The sequence below is a fragment of the Wasmannia auropunctata genome, unplaced genomic scaffold (genome assembly GCF_000956235.1).
Source record: "Wasmannia auropunctata unplaced genomic scaffold, wasmannia.A_1.0 LD336083.1, whole genome shotgun sequence".
Taxonomy (NCBI): Eukaryota; Metazoa; Arthropoda; class Insecta; order Hymenoptera; family Formicidae; genus Wasmannia; species Wasmannia auropunctata.
The window spans coordinates 1,353,822-1,373,859 of NW_012026807.1; the positions used below are offsets into that span (position 1 = coordinate 1,353,822).

Below are 20,038 nucleotides of genomic sequence, written 5' to 3' on the forward strand. Positions count from 1 at the left end.
ACGTGCACTCGACGCCGCTGCCGGCCGCGGTCGAGGGTATAGCTATATCGGGGCGTCGCGACGCCTGCGCGGGTTTCATCGACGATCAGCTGGCTAGAAGCTGCCGTCGTGGTGGGAGCGGGACTTGCGAGGGTAGCGCGGCGTGTGGAGGGATGACAACGGCGAGCGGACGGAGATAGATGAGAGGAGAGGAAAAGGGGACAGGTGCCAGGTCTCTAACGTACATCCATCACCTATCGTCGCCGACGACGAGGGCAGTGCCGACGGCGCCTACGCACGTTTTCGACAGCGCTGCTTCCCCGTTGCTCGGCGTTATCGGCGTCGTCGCCGTCGCCGCCACCGTCGACGACGACGACGACGACGAGACGGTAGTGCGCGTCAGTACGCGGCCGTGCAGTGCTGCCGTGTCGGTCGTTGCGTCGGTCGGTCGGGACGGTCGGTCGGTCGATAGAAGCACGCCGGCGAAGGTGCGACGTACGTCCACTTCGATGAGTCGTCCGCCCGTATTTTACAATGCGGCGCGCCCGTTATCATCATCGCGCTTCCTGTCCCTCCACCACGTCGTCGTCCACGGGCCGCCGCGGCCGCCGCGCGTCGATCAGACCTCGCGCTCAACGCCGGGTGACTCCGTGAAGACTTGAGAGCGTCGCGGTATTCGTGAGCGGCGCGTAAGACGAGCAGCGTCGCGCGTCGCACCCGTCCCCGTCATCCTCGCCGCCGCGCCGCGCCGCGCCGTTAAAACACGTCGTCTGTATATACGTGCGATCAGTAAAAGCCGCAGTTGCACGAAAGCCGAAAGTTGTTTCCCTCGTGCGTTTGCATAGGTTCTCCTTTCTGTTTGCGTTGGGCCGAGGGGCAGGTGTGTGAGAGAGAAAGAGAGAGAGAGAGAGAGAGCGATCCGATTTTCCCTACCCTAAACCAGAAAGCGGCTGTCTGCGGTTCCTATCCCGGGAATACGTACGGTCGCAGCTGAGTTTTTTTATTCGTATCAAGTGCAAGCATTCCTAACGACGGCGATCATCTTTCGCTGCGATTTCACACGAGGGACATAGACCGCCAGCAGCAGCAGCAGCAGCAGCAGCAGCTGTCACTATAACGCGCGACGTCTCGGCGCCGAAGTGGTATGAGTCACGCTTAATTATTGGTTTGACGTTTTAGCGATTTATAGCCGCGACACTTGTTATCCTTCATTTCGGATCATAGAACTCCGTACTCCGGACTCGGGAACCGGGTCCAATCCATGTTCAGTCCTCATGTCGAGACCGGTCGACAAACACGTCGAAACAATATAACTTTGTTTTCCTGAAACATGTTACGTATGTACGGTGTCATTAAGAAGTTGAATATTAAAGCCACTTTAGCTGTCAAACACGCGAAGCTGCAGCGGGGAGAAAATTAGAGAATTATTTATCACCGAGGAAGCCTTTGTACAAACAGACTGCGCAGAGACACAAATTTTCTCCTGACAGAGAAAAAGGCTTCCAAGAGCAAATCGCTCTCTGTCGCGTCGTGTGTACAAGTAGATCGGTGTGCTGCTTTACGTGACCCAGGAAACGACCACGCTATCGTGAGAGAGACGCGCGAGGGGAGTAGCACACGGCGGTGTGTGATTGCACTCGGAGGGTAGCAGTTCATCGAGTAAACCGCCCCTGTCGCCGCTATACGGGGAATATTAGTATAGGGGAGTCAATCGCGGGGAGCCCCGCAGCACGTACGAGCGTGCTCGTCGCCGTGGCGGTTCCCTTCTGATGGTACAACGAGTAGAAGTAGTGACTCACCGGCGACGGACGAGCGCGGACGACGGCGCGGATCGTCCACGGCAGAAGCACCGTCGTCGTCGTCGTCGTCGTCGCACCACGTCGGCCGCGCCATGGGCCGCCTCGTCCCGATGATCATCCCCGCGCTCCTCGCCGTCGTCCTGTGCTGTCCGGGATGTGGCCGCGCCAACCTCGCGCCCTTCCACTCGGAGCTCGGGTCCGCGGAACGGGTCCCGGCGGACAAGCATCCCGCGTCGCACGGGCCGCAGATCGACGCCGGCGAATTCCCCGGCGATCCGTACGGCGCTTACCCGGGTATGGGCTTCGGGCCCATGGGCCCGGTAGTCCGCTCGGCCCTGCCATCGAACGACGCCACCCTGCGTAGCATGTCGTCGGCCAGCGGCGACGACGCCGGGCGACGGGATCTCCCCAAGGAATCGCAGCAGCTCGCCTCGGCGCGCTCCGGCGACGACGCCGCGCTCAGCGGCGACTCCTCGAACGGCAACGTGCCCTCGCCGAAACCGGAGTACCGCATCGTCAGCGTCGAGTTCACGCGCGTCGAGACGCCCTTCCTCATCGGGATTTGGATCTTTTTCGCTAGCATCGCGAAAATCGGTAAGTGCTGGCTTGGCGAGTTTGAGAATCGATTCGAAATTATTCTTTTTTTTCTCCCTTCTTACGCGAGATGTTGTGCTCGGGAGAGGATATGTGTAGGCGTGAAATGTCGGCTTCTCTGGAGCACATCGTCTAACGTAAACAGCGTGTTGTTTAACAGACTTTTCAGTATTTAAGAATGAACTCATTGTAGAAAACAATAAGCAGATATGACACCTGTGATAAGCATTTGCAATAAATCAACTTATGCTCTTAAATATTGAATATTCGATCAAAAGAAGCAAATATCTCATAGCTGTATATTTTCTTCCGAGATATTTGCATCGATAATGCAGCAAATGAGCGTTTGCCGGTGCACTTAAGAGTCGTCTTTTTTAAGACTCATATCTACTTCTTGCAAACATCAAAAATTCATCAAGCCAAATAGAAGCGTTATTGCTCGTTATAAATTTAATTTGATCTCTTAATAGAGCTCGCTTTTTTAAGAGAGAAATATAAAGAGACAAACTTTCTAATCATATCTTCCATTCACATTCGCAATTATAACTGTTACAACTTGCAATAATATGCGCGACGAAATTAGAAACGGTTAAACAATACAACGTATATGTAATATAATAAATTCAAACATTACGATAGACAACATGTTATTCGAAAATTGTCATATTGCGAATACACCTCTGCACCTATTGTTATAACCGAAAACATCTGTCGCAATTTTGTTATCCGCCTGTGCACATCAGCCTGCATCAATTTTCAGCGCTAGTGACGCTTTTCGATGAATACATTAGCGCACTCATATTTTTCCATTTGCTTACATAACAAAAACCTGGCAAATGTCATTGAAAACCGGCTGCAACGTTCGTTGCGTGATACAAGGCTCATTACCCTTTTTTTCGTTACAATGCAATTTGTTTTTAATAATTTATCACGAGCGAATAATGCGCGGCGGGGAAAGCGAGTGCAGACGCAAAAAGCTATTATCGTGCCGAAAATATCGAATGAAAATTCGTGTCTTAACAATATGTGACCTGTAATTCATTTCGTACAAATCAGCGGAATATGTGACGTCCGTGTGTAGGAGTGAGCTCTTGAAAAATTGCACGCGCGGCAGAGAAGCCGCATTTTTGCATTTCTCGAGATGCATGAAGATGCTCGAGCATCTCAAAGAGTTTTAGTATCTTGCGATATAGTTATCTTACGATGCACGCGTGGACTCATTTTTGTGCACGATAAGCGCTGAATGAACTCGAACGTGAGCACTCCATTTACTTGATTCCCCGTTCGGGCAACGTAAAATCCGATGGACGCGCGATTTTTCTCTCTCCGTGCAATTTCACGTGCGTTGCACGCACGCGTGGATACGCGAGCAACGCGGCGTGGCGTGGTTGAAGAAAAACAAACTGTGCCGCTGATATTTCTGTTCGCTTGACGGGGCGGCGGTGGTAAAAGTCACGGGAGTGAAAGAACGCCGGGCAAGAATAAAATATACCTGCCTACATAAAAATTCACGCACACACACATGCCGGTCGCGCGAATATCTTGGCGGGACGTAAAAATTTAACGCTTGGCAAGATAACAAAGAGTGTAGCTAAATAAAATGGCTGAAATTTTTAATAATAGTCGCCGGCCTCGTTTCCAAATTTGACCACGTAAGTAGCCATCGTGACTTGTTGTGACCGCCGATACGTCCAATATCGCTCATTCGTCGCGTTACGGAGTTACCCGCAAGTCGAAGGCGAAGATTCCACGGAGAACATATCGAGTGTACGATGCGTCGAATATCGGACACGTTCTCGAACATCGGTACGCGATACAACACGACGCGCGTTGTTCAACGGCACCCCTCCGCGAGGGAGAGGGGGACGGTCCACGTGCCGGGCGTGAAGAAATGCGGGGCACACGCGACACGTTACACCTGTCGCGCTCCGTTGGAATCTTCGCTATAGTAGCACGCCGCGTATTCCATCACAGTTAATTCTCCGATCGAGGCCAATGTAATTTCGGTGATTCTGACTCTCCGACTGCAGCTGCGGATCGTTCTCACGGCTCTCCGTGATTTGATCAGGGATCCGAATTCCGGGGTCAGAATTATAGAGATTAGAGCGGTCTCGGTCTTGATGACTGCAGAGCTGACAATTAATGATATAACCCGACGATGCGGGGCGCCTATATAGGCTTCCACATGTCGCCGAAGCTCAACAAGATCTTCCCGGAGTCCTGCCTGCTGATCGCCGTCGGCGTGATCGTCGGCCTGCTGCTGTTCCAAGCGAGTAGCGTCCACATATCGCCGCTCACGCCCGACACGTTCTTCTTGTACATGCTGCCGCCCATCATCCTGGACGCCGGCTACTTCATGCCTAATCGGCTGTTCTTCGACCACCTCGGGACGATACTCCTGTTCGCCGTCCTTGGGACTATATTTAATACGATGTCGATAGGTTGGTAAAGCGGCGACAACACGACGCGACAACACCCGCTGGCGCGGTCAACCGGCGCGAACGGCACAATCAGGGAACGAATTTTCGACTCGGATATTATTTCTTTTCCCTCGGCGCGCGGCGGTAAACTCGGTCGTAAACTCGGACTTCGTTTTCGCCTTGCCCACACGAACCGAATTTCTGAATACGTAGAAATGTGCGGAGTACTTATCTACCCACGGGGTCCCAGAAGGCGACACTCCCGCGCGCTAGACTGCCCGAGTGATTTCGAGCGTAAAATGTCACGAAGTCAAATGTAATCATAATGTTATGACGACGATTTGCATCAGGAAAAAATCAGAAAATAACTTAAGTTGTAACATTACTGTCGTTATTGTGATTTAAAATCAAATTTCAAGTATCTCGTATTTGGTAATAATCGCGGGAATTATTTTTAGCAGTATTATTAAAAAAAAAAGTAAACTTCCTACAGTTTAAAACATTTTTCCTGATAATACTTGATACTGCTACGTAACATCTGTTGGGCACCGCATCAAAAAGTGAAGCCTTTGACATCGAACTTTCGGATTAGTTGTTTGCTTAGCAGTTCCTTATAACTTATCTTCATAATTTGAGAAATTACAAACGAAATACAATTTTTTATATTTATAACACTTTATAAAACTATACATATTTTTCAACTGTAATATAATATTTAATATTTTGAACTTATGAATTTTTAAACTTGCAACACACAAATAAATTTTTGCAAAGGGAAAGACTAGACTTCGAGTCTAATTTGCAATCTGTTAAACAAGCCTCTAACGCACGTGGATAAAAATAAATTCCTAGAAAAAAATTAATTAAAAGTCTGAAAGTGTAATAAGCAAGTTAAGCAAGTTGGTTGCTGTACATTATACATATGTATAAAGAGAAGGGAAGCATACATAAAGAAAACACTCCGAGCATCCCCCGCAGATGGTGGAATTTCCATTCTTCACTTTTGCTCGCGGTCTGTTCGCGGTCTAGCATGAGCGCAGATGTTCCGTCTTGAAAACATAGAGAAAACACGCGGCTTGAGAACGAAAATAGCGCGCGCGTCGAAGCGGATGTCGGGGAGGCGCGGGGCAAGCGACGACGACGTCGATGCCGACGACGACGACGATAACGACGATGACGACGACAATGATGACAACATGTAAAGCAATATGCGGCAATCGTCATTCGACGGAAAATCGCTTATCACTTCTGATAACGCGCGATTCGATCGTGACTCCGCGATAACTATATGGATTTCGAGCGAAATTGTCGCTGTGGCCGAATGGGAAAAAAAAGGGAGCAAAATCAATGCGACATTTAACGAAATCTGAGTTATTTAATGCTCGATAAAGTTGCGTTTAAAAAACACATAATGGGACAAGATAGATATGGCGGGGGTAAACGACGACGGGCGCGAGATTATTGATTAGAATTGACGACTTCGCATTAAAAGACTGTCAGTACCAATATTTTCGGACGATTACTTTTTATCGCAAGAGACGCCAATACTACGTGCCAAGGTCAAGAGCACTGTAAAATGCTTTATTAGGGGCCATTTATGTAAGCATTTACGAGATATAAAATAAATGTAAAAATCACGTTTCTATTCTTCTTGTATAAATAAATAGAATGTTATAAATATAGTGTCTTTCTCGAAACTTTCACATCTGTCTCTTGTGATCTTTTCTGTAATACATTTTTAATTATTTCGATACAAATTCTAAAATGAATTTTTGTTTAATCAGTATTTATTTAATAGCATTTCAAGAAGAAACGTGGAGCAATGCGACTGTAATTATTCGCAGTTTTGATTCACAAAATTCGAATATCAAAATTGTAATTAATATAATTTTAATTCTACAGAAGCGAATACACGTAGAAAAATGTGCAGATCTATATTTCTTCGAGAGACGCAAATTCGCGAATAAATCACGAAAATGACTTTTGAAAATGACGCGAGATAAAATAAAAATGTGAGAGGCGGCCGCGCGCGATAACGTTGCATTAAAATTTAATTGTTTCTAACGATCGTTTACCGTAATTACCGCGATTAGATCTAACGATATCCGATTAACTGGATTAATCTATAAAGAACTCGCGGCGGAAATGAAAACTCCTTGCTGTTCTAGAAACGTACCGCAAGTAACTTCCAAGTAAGAAGCGACACAATAACGGCAGCGATCGATAACGTGAAATTACGCTGTTAATTAACGTAGGAATAGATTACGGTAGGAATATATTAAAAACTATTATTGCCGAGAATTTACAAGAGGCTTATTTACCAAGAGGGGTCTCTCGCGAAAGGGAGGAAGAGTGCGAGTACTTGATAGCTTACGAATATAACACGTGGGCGGGGCGCCGGTATTCGATAATGCAAATTTCTATCTTTGGCGACGTTATAATCTCTCTTCCTCTCGCTTCCCCTTCCCCTCCCCCTCTTATCGCGATTCGACGTTCAATGACTTTGGGGATCGATAGGATAATAATAATCCCGATAAATTGACAATTTATTCAGATGTATTTAAAGCGGATTATAACGACGATATTTGTGATAATTAAGGCGAATTACCGGGCGCGAAAAGAATTACGATATCCAGGCTATTGGACGCGCGTGCCTACAGTTAAAATACGCTATTTGCACTTTAGGTGTGTCATTATGGCTGTTGGGGAAAAGCGGTATGTTCGGTTGCGAGACGCCTATCCTCGATATGTTCCTCTTCTCGGCATTGATCAGCGCCGTCGATCCCGTGGCCGTGCTGGCCGTCTTCGAGGAGATACACGTGAACGAGATACTCTACATCGTCGTGTTCGGAGAGAGTTTATTGAACGACGCGGTCACTGTCGTGAGTATTACATTATTTACATTATACGATCCTGCACGTCAAGGAGTTCGTTGCGTAGGCAGCACGCGCCTCTGTGCTGCAGAAATCTCTGTCCTTTTTGTCGCAAACTCTTAAAGGTCTTCGATATAAGAAAAACGAAGATTAAAGCCGATCAGTCTTAGTCCGCTCGGTCTGCGAATACGAGATCTCTGCACACACATCTGGTAAATAATAAAGGCACGAAAAAAGAAAAGAATACATATCTTCTTTTTTTTTCGAATAATAATCATTAAGTAGATATATAAAGATACGTCAAGAATTTGTATAATCGCAATATGAAATTAAAAACAAAAGTATTTCTTTAATAAAAATATTAGAAATTTTTGAAGAACTAAACTCTAAGTAAATAAATGGAGCATTATAGAGATAAAAACAGATGTACATTTTTTTAAAGAATTATTTTTAGAAGAATTAATTTCCTCATTTTATATTTTTTACATTAATGATCGCGAAACATCAGAACGTAATCAATAATATGTCAAAGGAGGGGTGGATAACAATAACCACCCCGCAATCATTTTATGTATGATGTCACGCGATTGCTCTTTCCGCCCAGGATTGACCCTGAAGTTGACGTAGATTAATACCCTTGTCTCTCATTCTCGCATATCGCACATTTTAGAATGTCTGATAAATAAACGAAGATAGAATATAGCGGAAGCTAACACGTGACACCGTCATAAACGACAAGCACTCGCCGGGCGAGGGATCGATATAACATTGATCACCATTGTCTATAAGCGCGAGTCAAGTACCAAATACCTTCGCCTCGCTTAAATATTAATATCGTATTTACTCGTGCGACTATATGTCTGCGACCTGTAATGCTCCGTTTAAATAAAACAAAACGATATAATGTAAACGCGTTTTGCATACACGACTCCGTCGCGACAACTTTAATAAACGTGTCGCCAACACTGGCGCCTGGACGGTTATTAATATCATTCATGCACAATTAACTCTCAAAAAATATTTGTGTATCGCTTAAAAAGGAAGAACGTAGCATGCCGAAGTGTAAAACGGTTTCCAAAAATTCATTCATTCCGTTCCAATTTTATCTGTTACGTCGTGCGAGTTTGAATATTCCTACAAATAGATCAGTATCCCTGCTCTATATATACTTATATAATATATACATATACATATATATATATATATATATATATATATATATGTATATAAAAGTTTGTGTAGTATTTGCAATCGTTAATCGACCATCTGAAAAAAGTGTTCTGCCTCGTTGTATAAAAATTAGGTCGTGCCAACTAAGAATGGTAATGCGAAAAAGGTTGAGCCGTTAACGATCCGTCGCCTATTAGTTTCGTGCTGTTGCGAGGCGAGCGAAGGAAAGTGTCAGGGGTTACTGCGACGACCAAGTAAAAGGCCATTTAATACGAATACGCAGGTGCTCTATCACATGTTCGAGACGTACAGCGAGATGGGCCCTTCCAGGATCATTTACACGGACGTGCTAGCGGGCCTAGCCTCGTTTTTGGTGGTGGCGATCGGCGGCACGGTCATAGGTATACTTTGGGGTTTCGCCACTGGCTTCGTGACCAGGTTCACTCACCAGGTGCGCGTGATCGAGCCGATCTTCATATTCGTGATGGCGTACTTGGCATACCTCAGCGCTGAGATCTTCCACTTGTCCGGCATATTGGCGTAAGTAAATCATCGATTTTTCGACATGCCGCGTTGGCATCTCCAGCCTCCTCGAGACGCGTTCCAATAACTGCACGTTTCAGCAATTATATATACATTCGCGAATTGTGAGTCGAAAAATTAACAGATCATCTAACAGCTCGTTTCTTTCTTCGTTTGCGGCCGTTATCGCGAACGTTATCGAAACTATTTAATCGTGGATATTAAGTATCTATCGATGAAATATCAAGTCGATATCAATTTCAAGAATAAGTTACGACAACTTGTTGCACCGATCCTATTGGCACGACTCTGCAGAAATAATAAGGAACTGAAATAAACGCCAAGAAACTGCCGCGAGGGAAATGTTAGATGGATCAGTGCCGAAATGGAGTTCTAAACAGTGCGCGGCTTAATCCCCGTAGTTACGTCCGTTATAATTACTCGCGTTTACAGACAAGATTCTCAGCTGGCGAGCTTTAACTTTGCCGGGGAACGGCGATGAATTGCCTGGCTGCGCACGTTCCGTAATTCGCGTTCCCTTTTGTTCCAGAATAACCTTCTGCGGTATTACCATGAAGAATTACGTCGAGGCCAATATATCGCACAAGTCCCACACGACCGTCAAGTATACAATGAAGATGCTGTCGAGTAGCTCGGAGACCATCATATTCATGTTCCTCGGCGTCGCCACGGTGAATAATGCACACAACTGGAACACGTGGTTCGTCGTCATGACGATAGTTTTCTGCTCCGTCTATCGAATCGTGGGTAAGCCAGATTTTCTAATTTTACTCAATTGAGGGGGAGGGCCCAGAAAAGGATTCGCCTCCTATCTAACCGTCTGGCGGTCTTACCTTTGAACAGCTATTACGGGATACACGGGATTACTATATTTCAGTTTCAACGTGCTCTTTCATAAGAGTCGCACATATTTACAACCCGACAGTTCCAAAGTCTTCCATGTATTACGTACGATTCCACGTACACGTTTTTAGACTCAACTTTAAGAAAATGCAATTTATGGAATTTTAACTTCTTTTCCGAGTCAATTACCGACAGAATCAAAATTAGCTGGCAAAACTGTTGGCGTGGAAAAACTTTAGAAGAATATCGCAAAGAGGAAAAGAAGGGGGGGGGAGGGCATCTAAGAAACGAGAAAAAGTAGCGTGATAATGGCGAATTCGTGTCGAAGAATTCTTACACGATCGCGCGGGCCTTGACCGGGCCAGCTGGACGGGGCGCTAAGGGCATCGCTTCGCCGGCGAACGGAATGGCGTGTAAAGTGATATGGTTAAACGATGAAATCATAATGGGACTTAAGACAATTGACTCCTACTTACACGAGCACGTTACGTCACGCGCTTCACTTATGGCTTCTCGTTCTAACCGGACAATTTGTCACTTGATCGTGTGGAAAGTGTGGAAAGAGATAAGGGTGAGCCTGAGAGACGCGACTCGTTAGATATATTTCATCGGCATACCTCTCGACGTTTCACGCTTTTATTTTACTTTCATAATAAGCAATTAACGATCGCTTGTAATTAAATAAATCGCTCGGGATTGCAATATATTTCTATAAAACTGAAAATTAATTGTGACTAAATGTTTTTACAAATGTGATGTCAAGAAAAACAGACGCATGACAATGCGTATTCTTAGAAAATTCCTTTCGACTTATATCACGAGCTGTAACTGTATCAAGCTGCGCGTTTTTTAAAGGGAATATTACAGCTGCAACATCACGCTTGAATTCGTGTTTCCAGGCGTGATAGTGCTGACAGCGCTGGCGAATCAGTTCCGGCTGCACAAATTGGATAAGGTTGAGAAATTCGTGATGTCCTACGGCGGTTTGCGCGGCGCCGTGGCGTTCGCCCTGGTGCTTCTTATAGATCCCAGACACGTGCCCCTGCAGCCCATGTTCGTCACCACCACTATCGCCGTTATCTACTTCACTGTGTTCATCCAGGTAGGATCACGGCGATCGCGCATATAATCACGTAATACGATGCATGATCGCGATCGATCGATGACGAATTCGATGCGAAACACGAACGGCACGTGTGCCGTGTTGCGTAACGGCGGGTGTTGCGCGCATGTTCCTTTGCGAAGTGCAAGATTGCAGAGACCTTGCTCGAGTAAATCGGACCGACCTAGTCAGCGGTGTCTTTCACGGAACCGATGACTCGCGCGTATTTTGAGACGCGGCCAACGGTGGCACGCGTCTTTCCGAGAGCGAGATAGGTAGAGAGAGAGAGAGAGAGAGAGAGAGAGAGAGAGAGAGAGAGAGAGAGACGATATTAATTATTTTATCGGAACGAGAGAACGGCGAGGAGAGAAAGGAGAGAAAGTGATCGCCGTTAGATCACCCACGGATGGTCGTCCGTTTGATCGACGACTAAATGAGCAGCGATTAGCAAAGATGCCAGCTGCAAAAAAAAGGCTTGGCTCTGCACGTGTGCTTTGTCGCGCGATCGATCGGAAACCTAATATCTCTCTGTCGCACACACTTGAGCATACACTTTTACGTCAAGCGTTCTATCAGCTCCGCGCGCGCGTTGTTGCCTCTCTCCGGCACGAGCGACGCCGCTGCGGCGGCCGATAATCCGCCGCCCGTCGGGAACGAGTACGTTCGCTCGCGATGACACTCGCTCACGTGTAACACGCTCTTATTTTTAGGGGATCACCATCAAACCCCTCGTCAAAATCCTCAATGTCAAAAGGGCGGAGAAGAGGAAGCCGACGATGAACGAGAGGATTCACGAGAGGGTACGTTGCCGCGCGACGAGCCGCTTTATACGGTAGTCGTTCGTTGTCCGCTGTAAATTTCAAAATCGCGAGAAACAGAGCGATCGCGAGACCATCGTACAGACGTTATAAAAATTCGATAAGAATCGTTCGATCGTTATCGCCGCTATGACGATAACGGAGCCTGCTATTACCCCGGCGAATCCCCGGGTTACGACGTATTTCTCTTTAATGGAACGACAGAGCCGTATACGACCGATATGAAGAATAGGGTCGAATTGTGAAATAGGATAACGTTCGTCATTGTCAAGCCGCATTATAGAATGTGTATATAGCGGCAATTTTTACCGGGACTTTGATACATCATTCTGCTTGCGTTCGCGTTTGCCCGCGATATACGTATATATAGCAAATCCGTAGGCGGATCCGCGATCCGCCTGCGTTGTGCTCGTCGAATTGAAAGATAAATAACGTCTGTCTCTTAATTCGTAGATAATGGATCATACAATGGCGGGTATCGAGGACATTTTGGGAAAACACGGCAACTACCACGTCCGGGATAAGTAAGACGCTTAGCCATAACTTTGTGTTTATTCAACTCGGCGATGTCTGCGAAATCAATCAGACTCTTGGAATCTCGCGATTTGTATGAATTATCAACGTAAAACAATAAGCAGAAGCAAGATCATATTAAAGGACTTATGTCTTCTAATCTGTATCGTCCATATATCCAAACGGAAGTATATTTTCTATTAAGAAAGTATCGAATATGACATAGAATGTAGATAGATTACTTTTATGGTCTAATTATCGGAATATTTTTTTCTGTGTCATTCACTTTACTCGCTCTCATTCCCCCGATAAAAATATTGTCTGACTTGGTTTGCTGTAGATTCAAGCGATTCGACAATAAATTCATCCGACCTTATCTCGTGAAAGATCATTGCGGCGCCGAGCCGAAGATTTTAGAAACTTACTCGAAGCTGGCGATGAAGGATGCGCTGGATTACATAAGAAGGAATGCCTCCACTATCGGCAACATTAGTGGCACCGAAAGTATGTCGGCGATATTCCGTAATTACAGCAATACCGGACAATTCAATGGAAGGTGCGGAATTCCCCCGTTGTTCGCCGCTGACAATTGTCGTTGTATAAAATAAAAGCGCAGTCTAATAGCATTCTTTTTCTCTCTCCAGTCCCAGCTGCAGCCAGCTCGAAACGGGATGGAATATCGATCTGCAGGAACTGGAGTACAATCCTTCCAAAAAAGACCTGACGGACGCGAGAATTCACCATCTGCTCGCCGAAGAGCTTTGTAAACCGTACAAAAGGGTAAGAGATTACGGCCGAGTCTAGATTTTCTTCAAATTCAGAGTCCGCTCGTGATATATGACCTATCACATAATATATTACATGTAATAAAGTAATAATCCTTCTACTATCAAATTTTTTAGCCGTGTTCTCTGACAAATTTTGAAATCAATTTATCTCGGGCAGAAATAGCAATTTCTTGCAACTTTTTATTTTTCACCGAAATATCCTAATATTTTTGAAATTTTGTTATTTATTTCTAATGAAAATTTACTAAAATTTTTCCATTTTTAACTCGATATTTCAGTATCTCTTTGCCAAAAAGATTTACTTTAAATTCGTCAAAGAAACTGTGATAAAAAAAATATTATATATATATATATATATATTATATATATATGTATATATATATATATATATACATATATTAGCGAAATATTCTATTATAACAAAAAACATGTTGCGAGAGAATTTTGTACAAGCATTATGTTAATCATACAGCATCGGCGTTTGAGCTACAGTCGACACGCAGTGAACGATCGCGATCTCTCGACACAAGTCAATTACAGAATGCACATGAATATTCGACGGATGATGGGGGAGCACAAGCATCGCCACAAACGCAGCAAAAAGTTGGTCAAAGTAAGGATCGATCGGCGTCTCGATCGTTTGTCATAATTTAATTTCGGTCTCTCACTTTACATTTATCGATTTCGATTCTATGTAGGACGGCAAACAGAATCACGTTAGTTTCCCAGAGTTTCAACAGCAGAACGGCTCGACGAAGTTATTTACGCAAGGTATGTGCAAAAACAACGCGGATAATTAATTGTACCTCGAGGTTTCGTAATTTCCCCCCCCCCTTGTTTTCTTTTTTTTCACGAATTATCGTGCACAGATTACATCAATGGCGTGCTGTACGAGTTAGAGAACGGAGAAACCTCGAAGCCCTCCAGCAAGGAGGATTGGGATTCGGCGATCACGTTCACCGCACGAACATCCGGTAAGAAAACTTTTCGTTAACTTGCTAAAATCGAATTGAATTGAAAAACGAGATCGAAAGTTAAAAATATGCGAATGCGGCGATGAGAAAACGAGCAGGATATCTCGTTATTTTTTTTTTACAGCGAAAATTATACATCTTTCACAATTTGTGTACATATAGCTGTTTAATCGTCTTCTTGAAAAAAAAAAGTCATCGACTAATAGAATTTAAAATCTTTAAACGAAAGATTCGCCGAATGTAAACGCGGACAATCAACACGCTACCACCGCTACTACGTCGATGGACACAATAAATACGGACGAAGGAGACTTGAAAATAGGACGCGACGGTACGTTTTCGCAATGAGAAAAAGAAAGAGCTCGAGCGTTGGCTTTACGTTATTGCGAATCCGTTTTTTTCTTCTGCGTATTTTTTTTTTAATATTGTTCAGCATTATTGAAGCACCAGGCGTTAATCTTGCATTATTGTGAACCATTTCGCCTCTCTTTGCGTCTTTTTTCTTTATATATTGCTGGCCACTATTTTTCGTTCGTTTATTTTCGCCAGGGTTTGACATCGATATAATTTCGGTGGCTTTTCGTGTTTACGGCACCCGCCGAAATCATAACGGTTTCAATTTCTATTTCCGTAATTCTCCTGTTGCTATCATCTTGCGGTATTTGACCTAGGCGCGGAAGGCTACAGAGTAACCACCCCTACGGCCACGGAAACCATGTTACCGTGGAAACGTGAGGACGATTACGAGTCGGGTCATCCGATCAAGCAGCACGAATTTCCAGCCTGGTGCTCCAACAAAGAATACCTCGCCTACAGTTCGCCCTCCGCCACTTTCTTAGGTAAAGAAAAAAAAAGAAGAAAAAAAAAGGAAAACGAATCAGAGAGTTTGGCTGTCAAATATTAATCTACTACCAAAGTTTCGTCGATTTTTTTCATAAAAGAGTAACCGAGTATGAAAAAAACCGATAGACCGTCACGCGACAGCTGTAAAGTCAGTTTTCCTTTAAGAAGATTAACAACTCCCTGAAAACTTTTCAGCACGCTGAAATCGCTCACTGTCTATTTATTCCCAGCGGTGCTCCCACATGCCCGTTATGTCTTTCCGCTTTTCAGGTGGGATCGAACAGCCGAAAGTCCAATCCGTGATTGGCCTATTTCGACGCGAGAGCGTGTGCACGCCCGACAGTATCGATTGCCAGGAGACCGTCGACGAGGCCGACGAGACGGACGAGTACACCCCCGCGAGAATGGATTCCCCCGCGAAAACCAAGGGTACGTGACGCAAAGCAGAAGGAGGGTACGTGTGGTTCATTTTTATTTTTGGTTTTTCCTTTTCTCCCCCCCCCCCCTCCCCTACTTCTTTCTTTTCTCACCGCACTGGAGATTAAATCAATTTCCATTCTACATACTCTCCCTCTCAACGTTTCCAATTAACGCACGCCGGGGGAAGTACTTCTCAAGTACTCAGCGAGACATTCCGTCAACGTACAGAAAAGTCGCATGTGTTTTCGAAGTTTTCGAACAATATCTCAAATGATTCGACGACGTGTGACAATTATAAAATAAATTAGTAAGCGAGAAACATGTTCAAAGTGACACGCGAAGAAAGACGCAAAACGTTGAGAAGCACTGACGTATGCTATTTTTTTAATGCGTTGTGACGGGCGTCACTCACGTTGCGTTGCACGTCCGCGGCTATTTTTGCGAGCAATTGCAAAATGAGCATCGACACGCGAGTGCCCACAACGCGCTAACCGTCGTTTCGCTACGGAAGAAATATTGTTTCGAGAATGGGTTGCATGCGCAAATATACGATCTCTGTTCTAGGAACCTAGAATTCCTTTGTTATAAACCCATACAGCTTTTATTTTATTTTTCAATGTTGTTATGCAGCAAAAGTAATTGAAAAGATAAATTTTTCCAATTTTTTACTCATTTATTATTTATTATTTATCGTTGTGCTAATCACTTCTTATTTCTTATACTTTTTATCATTAAGACATTGGTGTTCACTGTAATATTTGCGATAACGCCGCGGCAGAGTGATCGGAGTGTTCTCTAATATATTTAATGTCTATTGAGTTTTGAGATGTTAAGTCTGTCATGTATATCAATTTTATTATCCCATTTCACTTATCAATATATGCGTATACTAAAATTCTTGGGTAAATCAATTTTTAAAACATTGATCTTACAAGCGAAAAAAGAACAAATATCTGAGAACAAAAAGAATGTTTTTACCGAAGCTAATTATGTTAAATATCTTTATAATACATTTCAGAAATTAAGCGATACCGATAATCGGCCAAGGCATTGCTCGCAAATCGCAGTTTTCTTGAATCTGAGACGGAACCTTTGATTTTTTTCTTTCCAGGCAACCCGAGGAGGGTGCCCATGAGGAGGGTGTCAATGATGGAGCTCGGCTTCGCCGACCGAGCTCACTCGGTGGACAAGGCGGACGACGGGTCTCACTCCTTGCCGGATTGCTGGAATGTCCAGAGAGTACGCCTTAACTCCCTCGCCTCCTGCTCGCCCGCCCAGTTACCGAGCCTGTCGACCGCCCTGATCACTTCCTCCACGTCGGAATCGTCGGAGGACGTGGAGGACGAGGAGGAGCGGAGGGCTTGACCCTTGGGGACCGTCGCCGAGGAGCGATCGTCCGTCTCCTACGCGGACATCGAGCGCCGACGACGTCGGCCCTTCCGGCGACCACAGCGACACTCGTTGCTCACCTCGCTCCTGCGACGGCCGAGTGCCCCCGTATGAGAATACCTGCCCTTGACGAGCCGCCTTCAGGATGAGGCATCTCGCGAACCTGAATTTTGGCCTGAATCTTGTCCACGCGCTCCACGAGCGCGCGTAACAAGACGAGCGGAAAGTTGTGATGAATAGAATATTCCAGGAGAGACGACTGTGGAAAGAGAGATTGCGAAAAATGCATCGAAGCTTTCGACTGAATTTTTTTTTGTACGAGCGGGAAATTATTTAGGACGACGCGAGAATTTTCGCTAATTGGAAGAAGATTGCGCGAGGAGAGAAGGAAAGATGTTCTTTTGGAAAGTTAACGATGACAAGTTTTTCCGCATGTTAACGCGACAAAGTTGGTGAATCTGGTTTGCAGTAAACGATTCTTCTTATTCAAATTCGGTATTCGCGAGATCGCTCGCCGAATTCGGAAGAAAAACGGAACGAAACAACGTATACGAGGTTGAGATTTGACGAATTTCACTGTTATTTTTTTCTGCACGCCGCGTGAACGCATTCGCGAGGAGTGAAGGCGCTTGCAAGGGCTTATTTCTAAATCCGTCTCTAAGACGTCTTGGAATTGTGGCCTTAAGGACTGTAAAAGTGCTTGGACGTTGACGACTTGTACGTCGTCGTCGTCATCGTCATCATCGGCGCAAAATTGTCGGTGCTATCGATAAAAGTGTTGTAAAAAATCGAGTCGTGCGGCGGCGCCGCAAAAAATGCGCAGCCGCCAGCTTGTCCCAAGATTTACCACGAGTACCTTCTCTCGGGGTTGGAATCGAACGGTGATCATCGCTGCTGTGTAACTTCGCGATTAGCTTACGGTCAGACTGATCGACTTAGTTAGTGGAAAGTTACGCGCCAAGTCGGATTAAACACTTAAGTCGCTGCCACAATTTACTATATATAAATTCTGAAAATAATTCTGCCAGTAGGATAATGCGAGAAACTCACGCTACACACACAGTCATTTTCGATAAAAAAAAAATCTAATTTCCTACAAAATAATTGATTCACATTACCTCCGAAGTATTTTATGTAATTATTTTCTATAGAGAAAGTATATTTTTATCTCCATTTTTATCTTCGACAATTTTTACCTCCATCGTCGCTTGATAGGAAATATATTTTCATTCTTCCTAATGAGATTTTGAAGAACACTCATTTCACTCATCAAACTGTCAATTATAGATGTACTAATGGTATATAATTCATATATCTGCCATACGTTTTTGGAAATAATGAAGGATGATCCCGTCGGATGATCGAGAGTTATGCACTCTCTAATCATTCGATCAAATCTACGCTTTGCTCTCTGAGTCGATAGAGTCTGGCCGCAGCTTCGCGGACGACGTTAGTCCAACATTTAGGTGCGTTATATCGTTAGTAGTCCCGTTATACCGTGGTTTCTGACGCATGTACCGCACGCACATGCATGCAACGCAGCACGTCGCAGTTAAACGTAGATGACATCCCGTAGCGACGCATCCCCAGCTGAATTTAGGAGAACTCCTTGTCAAGCGAACGGTTGCGCGACGATTTCAGTCGACCGGTTCAGCTACCAATTTGTGTAGAAACCTGACGAGAGAGAGAGAGAGAGAGAGAGAGAAAGAGAGAGAGATGCGTACAGAGAGACGCGACGCTCTCCCTTCGAGTATGGCCTTAAATAAAACAAAACAAAAAAAAAAAAAAGAAAACTTTCCGGCAAGCGGATACTCGTGAGTAACACGGTGCCTGGTGTATGATAATACATTGTTGATATCGCGCGGCCACGGCACCGCTTGGTCAATATTTAGCGAAAAGCCGCCAGAAGCATGTACATACGGTTTTTTTCTTAGAGAAAGATACGCTAGAAAATTGTCGGCATCCTCATCGTTTGTCATCTTCAGCAGCATCCTCATCCTCACTATTTTTGTTATTTAGAATTATTTCGTCGGCGGGGAGAGAAAGAAGAGAGACAGAAAGAGAAAAAGAGGCGGAGAGCGCGACCACTATAGACCATTCGGCATTCTATAGTTATTATTGTTACACTTGTTACTATCGCTAGTATGATTATACTAGTTCTACTACTAATAATTAATAATACAATTATAGCCATCGCTCGGCGCACGGCGGAAAGCGGAAGCGTCGAGCTCTTGCTAGTTTCGAGGGGAACTTTGTCTTTTTGATAGTCGAAGACTTATTTCGATTGAACAAAACACGAATGTCGCGAGAACGGAATGCAGTTATATGAAACGGGATCGCCTCAAATAGTGGGAACCTTGTCATCGACCGTCCCGAACGCTTCGATTATGCACATTGTAGAAATTGCCTCCTGTACTTATTTTCGCGTCTCACTCATAAACGATTAGCATCAATTTTTATTAATGCCATTAATTAGCTTAGGCTTTCAATAGACTCTTGACATTTGACTTGTGACAATTATACCTCATGGCTCTTGGGGACCCTGCGATTTTTATACTTCCTTATAAAATGCATCGTATTGCGCGGAGTACTTAATTTTAGCGTGTTACGCGATCTCTGATACCGAACCACTTTTGTATATCTACATACATAAGGGTGACAGGGTATAAGTTCGCTTAATTAAAGAAAAAAAAAGTCAGAGAGAAAAACACAACGGGAACGTTTTCAGCGACGATAAATAAAAATGATTTCGCACGGATTTGGAAGTTCCCCTCGTATGGAATATTCCTCGCGGCCTTTAGTTACTTAGACCGGATAAACAAAAACGTCGGACTAGTCTCTAGACGCTAGTCTCTACGCTGTTGATTTGTTAAAAAGGAAATAAATGTTTATTTCTTAAAGCACTATTACACTTGACATTTTTATTTCACGCGTAGCCTCTTACCTCTTTTATCTGCCAATTCCTTAAAT

General features: G+C 44.6%; 1 protein-coding gene across 2 annotated transcripts; it reads left to right on the forward strand.

The window, feature by feature from the left end:
• The first annotated feature begins 1,870 nt into the window (after positions 1-1,870).
• On the forward strand, positions 1,871-19,975 carry LOC105448622 (probable Na(+)/H(+) antiporter nhx-9). Of its 2 annotated transcripts, XM_011687300.1 has the most exons (17): positions 1,871-2,372; positions 4,550-4,813; positions 7,478-7,674; positions 9,119-9,375; positions 9,908-10,125; positions 11,121-11,323; positions 12,034-12,123; positions 12,595-12,665; positions 12,995-13,210; positions 13,299-13,434; positions 13,915-14,055; positions 14,141-14,213; positions 14,312-14,416; positions 14,646-14,747; positions 15,088-15,255; positions 15,530-15,688; positions 16,791-19,975. In XM_011687300.1, exons 1-17 carry the CDS (start codon positions 1,871-1,873, stop codon positions 17,042-17,044), a joined length of 3,156 nt encoding a protein of 1,051 aa, XP_011685602.1. In that variant the 3' UTR covers positions 17,045-19,975. The 2 variants fall into 2 exon arrangements, with proteins under 2 accessions (XP_011685602.1, XP_011685603.1); XM_011687301.1 differs by lacking the exons at positions 1,871-2,372; positions 14,646-14,747 and having other exon boundaries at positions 4,435-4,813; positions 16,791-19,971.
• Positions 19,976-20,038: the final 63 nt, after the last annotated feature.